The sequence below is a fragment of the Theropithecus gelada genome, unplaced genomic scaffold (assembly GCF_003255815.1).
Source record: "Theropithecus gelada isolate Dixy unplaced genomic scaffold, Tgel_1.0 HiC_scaffold_1460, whole genome shotgun sequence".
Lineage (NCBI taxonomy): Eukaryota > Metazoa > Chordata > Mammalia > Primates > Cercopithecidae > Theropithecus > Theropithecus gelada.
Window position 1 is genome coordinate 1 of NW_020256303.1, and position 7,192 is coordinate 7,192.

The 7,192-nt window shown below is 56.5% G+C and overlaps 1 protein-coding gene across 1 annotated transcript; it reads left to right on the forward strand.

The window, feature by feature from the left end:
- Positions 1 to 109: 109 nt before the first annotated feature.
- On the forward strand, positions 110 to 3,370 carry LOC112616949 (neuropathy target esterase-like; the record flags this gene model as incomplete). Its single annotated transcript, XM_025373701.1, has 10 exons — positions 110 to 324; positions 415 to 574; positions 896 to 976; positions 1,189 to 1,317; positions 1,620 to 1,700; positions 1,794 to 1,956; positions 2,260 to 2,343; positions 2,847 to 2,956; positions 3,047 to 3,214; positions 3,293 to 3,370. Coding segments are annotated over exons 1-10 (1,269 nt in total), but the record flags the coding sequence as incomplete, so codon positions are not given.
- Between the last annotated feature and the right edge of the window lie 3,822 nt (positions 3,371 to 7,192).

Below are 7,192 nucleotides of genomic sequence, written 5' to 3' on the forward strand. Positions count from 1 at the left end.
AAAAAACAAAAAAAAAAAAAAAAAAAAAAAAAAAAAAAAAAAAAATGGTGGCTGGCCTGATTTGGCCAGCAGGCCAGAGTTTGCTGTACGTGAGCCCTAGAGAAAGAGGATGTGGGGGTCTCAGGTTTGCCTGAGCCTTCTCCCTGTCCCCCTCACCCCCCGGCACCCCTCCCCTCCCACCAGGATTCTGCGCATCCAGAAAGAGACCCCCACGCTGCAGCGGAAGGAGCCCCCTCCCGCAGTGCTGGAAGCTGACCTGACCGAGGGCGACCTGGCTAACTCCCATCTGCCCTCCGAAGTGCTTTATATGCTCAAGAATGTCCGGTCAGTGTTGGGATGCAGGTGGGGGTGGAGGACTACAGACGTGGGGCCGCCCTGACCTCCAGCCTCTGTCCCCCACTGCCTGTCCAACAGGGTGCTGGGCCACTTCGAGAAGCCGCTCTTCCTGGAGCTCTGCCGCCACATGGTCTTCCAGCGGCTGGGCCAGGGTGACTACGTCTTCCGGCCGGGCCAGCCAGATGCCAGCATCTACGTGGTGCAGGACGGGCTGCTGGAGCTCTGTCTGCCGGGGCCTGTGAGTGGGCCTCCCCAGGGGCTGCTGCAGGAGGATGGGTGGTGGGAATGGGCAGCAGGCAGGTCTGTAGAGCTGGTGGTCTTTGGAGACGTGTCATCGGAAGTCAGGGGAACGGGAGTGACCAAGGACATTTGGGGTGGTCGGCATGGTTGCTCAGTAGTTACAGGTATTGAACGACGGGGGATGCCTGCTGGTTGGAAGGCTTGGCAGGTTCCCCTGAGAAGGGATGGGGGGTGTCAGCGATCGTTGGGATGGATGAGGGGGTGACATGCCAGTCACCAGGGCGAGGCCACCAAGGATCCCTGGTCCCCTGTGTCTCAGGACGGGAAGGAGTGTGTGGTGAAGGAAGTGGTTCCCGGGGACAGCGTCAACAGCCTTCTCAGCATCCTGGATGTCATCACCGTGAGTGACCAGTCCCTGGGGCAGGGCGGCTGGGGTGCGAGGACTCACCCAAGAGACCAGGTTGAAGGAAATCACCGGGTCCCCAATCTCTGATTCATCCCTGATGCTGCCGATGGCCCCTCCTGGGACTGGCGCCAGGAAGGATTGGGGGAGTAGCGAGGGGGACTCGCAGCCCCTGCCCTTGTCTCTCTTCACGCTCTCCCCTCCCCCAGGGTCACCAGCATCCCCAGCGGACCGTGTCTGCCCGGGCGGCCCGGGACTCCACAGTGCTGCGCCTGCCCGTGGAAGCGTTCTCCGCGGTCTTCACCAAGTACCCGGAGAGCTTGGTGCGGGTCGTGCAGGTCAGCGGGCCCTCGCCTCCCGTCACCCCCCGAGGGACCCCACCCTGGCCCCCACCCATTCCAGGTTCCAAGGGGCAGAGGCCCAGCAGCCAGCAGGCGCTGGAGCTGTGGTTATCGGCCTGGAGCAGCCAGATGTCCGCAGCCGCGGACTCCTCCCTTAGCTGCCTCGCCCCATTTCCCCAGACTGTGGGTCTCTCCCTGGTTCCTGCCCCACCCCTTATGCTGCGAACTAGCCCTGCCCACTATCTGGCCCTGCCCCTGACCCCTCCCCATCTTATGGCCACGCCCCTCGAGCCCTGCAGATCATCATGGTGCGGCTGCAGCGAGTCACCTTCTTGGCGCTGCACAACTACCTGGGTCTGACCAATGAGCTCTTCAGCCACGTGAGTGGGTGGCAGGGAGCGAGCACTGGCGGGATGGGGGCGGGATCAGGATGGGACTCCCAGGACAGGCCACCAGCTGTTCTCTGCCCCCAGGAGATCCAGCCGCTGCGTCTGTTCCCCAGCCCCGGCCTCCCAACTCGCACCAGCCCTGTGCGGGGCTCCAAGAGGATGGTGAGCACCTCAGCTACAGACGAGCCCAGGGAGACCCCAGGCCGGCCACCTGACCCCACCGGGGCCCCGCTGCCTGGACCTACAGGTACCCAGGGACCAGAGGTGGGACCCAGCCTTGCCCAATCTCCCAGGAAGCCCCGTCTCAGCCCCCAGACCCTTTTTTAGTTCTACAGAGTCAACGTGACCCTGTCTAGCCCCACAGGGACCCCATAGCTGGGTACCCATGTCTGACTCCTGACTGGTACCCAGGAAGCTCTAGCCTCATCCCCAAGGACCCATTGGAATTGCTTTCACTAGTTCATCCGTCCCCAGCGTCTCCTAATCTCCCAACCTGCTAATCTGCCTAGTGGCTCTGACGAGCAGGAGCCTGAACATGTGTCTCCCCCAGGGGACCCCGTGAAGCCCACATCCCTGGAAACCACCTCGGCCCCTCTGCTGAGCCGCTGCGTCTCCATGCCAGGGGACATCTCAGGTTTGGAGCATTGGGTCTGGGGGGAGGGCCATGGGGCTTCCGGATTTGAATCCAGGTCCATTGCCTGCCCATCTTGACTTTTATTTTTATCTGCGAAATGGGAATACTGCCAGTACTTCCCCGGGCACTTTTTTGTAGGTATTCATTGAGATAGTGCTTCTCCCACCTGTGTTTAGAAGGATTCAGAGGGAGAGTGCAGGCATTGATTGGTCATGTCTGCTACAGCAGTGGCCCATGGCACGTTGGTATCCATTAGTCTCAGACCGCAACTGTGGTTACTCTCATCTTTTTCTTTTCTTTTCTTTTGAGACCTGTCTCCCAGCCTGGAGTGCAATGGTGCTGTCAAAGCTCACTGCAGCCTCGAACTCCTGTGCTCAAGTGATCCTCCAGCCCCAGCCGCCCAAATAGCTAGAACTACAGGCCTATACCACCATATCCGGCTCATTTTTTAAAAATCTTACTCTCATCTTTATGGCTTTTGTTGCCCTCCTGCCCACCTGCAGGCTTGCAGGGTGGCCCCCGCTCCGACTTTGACATGGCCTATGAGCGTGGCCGGATCTCCGTGTCCCTGCAGGAAGAGGCCTCCGGGGGGTCCCAGGCAACCCCCGCTCGGGTAAGGCCTGGGACCCTGGCTGGTGGTGGAGCCCGCTGGGGAAGGTGGCTGGGAGGGAGCATCAGGAGGTCACAAGCCTGCCCCACTCAGACCCCTACTCAGGAGCCCCGTGAGCAGCCAGCGGGCGCCTGCGAATACAGCTACTGTGAGGATGAGTCGGCCACCGGCGGCTGCCCCTTCGGGCCCTACCAGGGTCGCCAGACTAGCAGCATCTTCGAGGCAGCAAAGCGGGAGCTGGCCAAGCTGATGCGGATCGAGGTGGGTGGCCGAGGGGAGCTGGGCCCAGGGCATGAGGGAGGCCTGGCTGCCCCCATCTCAACCCCCCTCCCTCCCCAGGACCCCTCCCTCCTGAACAGCCGAGTCTTGCTGCACCACGCTAAAGCCGGCACCATCATTGCCCGCCAGGGAGACCAGGTGAGGCTGACCCCTGACCTGTAACCATGCCACCTGAGATCATTCCCTCTGTCTTCTGTGACCTCTGATCCCTGCCCTTTGACTGTAAGACCAGCACCTTCTCCCATAGAAGCAGACCTCTCTCATCCTATCATTTCCAACCTCTAACCCTTGGATCCTGTGACCCCCACCCCCAACCCCACCCCATGTCCTCTGGACCCATCAACTCTTCACCTGTGACCCCTGAACCTTTCGCCCTAGGACCCCAACTCCGAGATCGCTCTTGCCTGCCCTGGCTCTTCCTGTAATTCTGTTTTCTGAACTTCTGATCCTGCGGTATTCGCTAACGTGTCTGCTTCTCACGCTGACTGCTGCCAGGATAGGGGCTTGATAAATGGCTACAAATTGCCATCTGGCCCTGGAAGGCCATGAACCATGGGGGCGGGGTTTCAGGGCCTTGTGGCAGCACCCAGGATGTGTAGGAAAATATATCCCACTATTCTGTCCACTGTTCATATGGGGAAACAGGCCCGTCAAGGTTTAGTGACCCGACTACCAGCTGAAAGTCAAGAAGTCCCAGGGTAGGAGGAGGAGGAGGAGGAAGAAGAGGAAAGTTGAAACCCACACTCTGCCCCCAGAGTGTGGCAGATGATCTAGAAGGTTCTCTGCTTCCTCATCAGTGGAATGGGGTAATAAAGAAGAGATGCCCAGTTCGCAGAACCCCAATGAGCCTTTTTTTTTTTTTTTTTTTTTTTTGAGACAGAGTCTTGCTCTTGTCGCCCAGGCTGGTGTGCAGTGGCGCAATCTCAGCTCACTGCAACCTCCACCTCCTGGGTTCAAGCAATTCTCCTGCCTCAGCCTCCCAGATAGCTGGGATTACAGGGTTGTGCCACCATGCCTGGCTAATTTTTGTATTTTTAGTAGAGATGGGGTTTCGCCATGTTGGCCAGGCTGGTCTCAAACTCCTGACCTCAGGTGATCCGCCTGCCTCGGCCTCCCAAAGAGCTGGGATTACAGGCATGAGCCACCATGCCCGGCCTGCTGCGACATTTTTGATTGTTAGGATTTCACCGGGTACTGTTTCTGACACCTGGTGGGTAGAGACCAGGGATGCTCAAATGTACAGAAGCAACAGGCTGGAACCATCCAGTCTATTATCCACAGTGTGAGGTTTGTAAGAGTGACAGGTGGCCAGGGAGGGGGTTTAGCAGCAGCTAACTCTGAGGAGGGCCTGCGGTGACAGTGAGCTGTCATAGGCACTGGGACCCCAGCACTGCCCCAGGCTCGGGGGAGAGAAGCCTGGGGCAAGGTCGGGGTGGGGTGGGAGCTGTGGTCCTACTGTTAGCCAGCTAGGGTGTTGCTGTGTCACTTGACCCAGTGACTCTGCTGTCCCCTTGAACCACCCATGGCAGGGATGGGCTCTTTTCTGGAGAGGAAGTCGAGGCTTTTGCGAGCTGTTCTTAGTACAGCTGAGGAAGTAAGGTTACCTTGTGGCTTCTTTGGGGGCCCCTGGGCCCTGCTTATCTGGGAGACTGTTGGCCACAACCCAGCCCTGGCCTGTCAGTGTACCAGGCTGGTCTGCAGCCCCTCAGAGCTTCTCTGGGTTAGCAGGACTTTTGTTAGGGACCCCCTGCTTTCCTGTGCTTCTCCTTGAAACTTTTTTTTTTTTTTTTTTTGAGATGAAGTCTTGCTCTGTTGCCCAGGCTGGAGCGCAGTGGTGCGATCTTGGCTCACTGCAACCTCTGTCTCCCGGATTCAAGCGATTCTCCCACCTCAGCCTCCCTAGAAGCTGGGACTACAGGCACGTGCCACCACACCTGGCTAATTTTTGTAGTTTCAGTAGAGACAGGGTTTCACCGTGTTGGCCAGGCTGGTCTCAAACTCCTGGCCTCAAGTGATCCACTCGCCTCACCCTCCCAAAGTGCTGGGATTACAGGCGTGAGCCACCGTGCCTGGCCACAGTCTGGAAATTCTGTCTTAGAAGGTTCCAGCATGTGTTTATATCTCCTGGGACTGCGCCTCACCCAGGGGTCCCTGCAGTGTTTTGGCAGGTGGAGCTTCACTGGGTGCCAGACAAGTTGGTGTGGTGGATAAAGAAGGAATCTCCATTTCTGGGCAGTTTCAGTTCCTTATTTATAAAGGGGTGGAACAGGAAGGTGTCTAGCTGGTCAGGCTACCCAAAGAAGAAAGAAACATGTGTTTACCCAGCATTTGCCCCATCCCGAACCCTGTGCTGCCAGCTGGACAACAGGCAGGAAAAGGCCTGGGCACGGTGGCTCACGCCTGTAATCCCAGCACCTTGGGAGGCCGAGGTGAGCGGATCACTTGAGGTCAGGAGTTCGAGACCATCCTGGCTAACATGGTAAAACCCCATCTCTACTAAAAATACAAAAATTAGCCAGGCGTGGTGGCAGACGCCTGTAGTCCCAGCTACTCGAGAGGCTGAGGCAGGAGAATCACTTGAACCCAGGAGATAGGTTGCAGTGAGCTGAGATCGCACCCCAGGACTCCAGCCTGGGCAATGAGTGAGACCCTGTCTCAAAAAAACAAAAACAAAAACAAATGTGGGCAGGGAAAGCCCTTAAGTGGTTCCTGCCCTTGGGCAGCCCACAGTATTCTGAGAGACATGACTCAAAGGATTACACAAATTCTTGTAAAATCATAAGTGCTTAGTGCTACAAAGGAGATGATCTTGGCACTACAAAGTCTGGCTTAGACAGGGTGGCACCTCTAAGGCCATGACCTAAGAAGGAAGGAGGGGGAGGAACAAACTGGATGCAGTTGTTGGAAAGGTCATTCTAGGCAGAAGGAAGAGCTTGTACAAATGTTGTGTGGTGGGAAGAAATAGGTTGATCTCTAAGAAATAAAAAAGGGAGTCGGTGAGCCTTAAGTGGAACAATATTTTTTTTGGGGGGTGTAATGGTTTTATTGAGCTATAATTCATGTATTATACAGTTTACCCATTTAAAGTATATACTTTAGACTGGGCGCAGTGGCTCACGCCTGTAATCCCAGCACTTTGGAAGGCCAAGGCGGGAGGATCTCTTGAGTCCAGGAGTTCAAGACCAGCCTGGGCAACACAGCAAAACCCAGTCTCTACAAAAAACAAACAACATTAGCCAGGCGTGGTAGCGCATGCCTGTGGTCCCAGCTACACAGGGAGCTGAGGCAGGCATGAGCCACTGCACCCGGCCATGCCCGCCTAATTTTTGTATTTTTAGTAGAGACAGGGTTTCGCCATGTTGGCCAGGATGGTCTCGAACTCCTGACCTCAGGTGATCCACCTGCCTCAGCCTCCTAAAGTGCCAGAATTACAGGCATGAGTCACTGCACCTAGTCTTATGTAAGGGTTTCTGTGTAGACATATGTTTTATTTTTTTTTTTAAAGGTGGGGTCTCACTATGTTTCCCAGGCTGGTCTCGAACTCCTGGGCTCAAGTGATCCTCCCACCTTGGCCTCCCAAAGTGCTTGGACATATGTTTTCATTTCTCTTGGGTATATACCTAGGAGTTGAATTGCTGGGTTATAAGCCAACTCTATTTTTTTTTTTTTTTTTTTGACGGAGTCTCGCTCTGTCGCCCAGGCTGGAGTGCAGTGGCCGGATCTCAGCTCACTGCAAGCTCTGCCTCCCGGGTTCACGCCATTCTCCTGCCTCAGCCTCCTGAGTAGCTGGGACTACAGGAGCCCGCCACCACGCCCGGCTAATTTTTTTTTGTATTTTTAGTAGAGACAGGGTTTCATCGTGTTAGCCAGGATGGTCTCGATCTCCTGACCTCGTGATCCGCCTGCCTCGGCCTCCCAAAGTGCTGGGATTACAGGCTTGAGCCACCGCGCCCGGCCAGC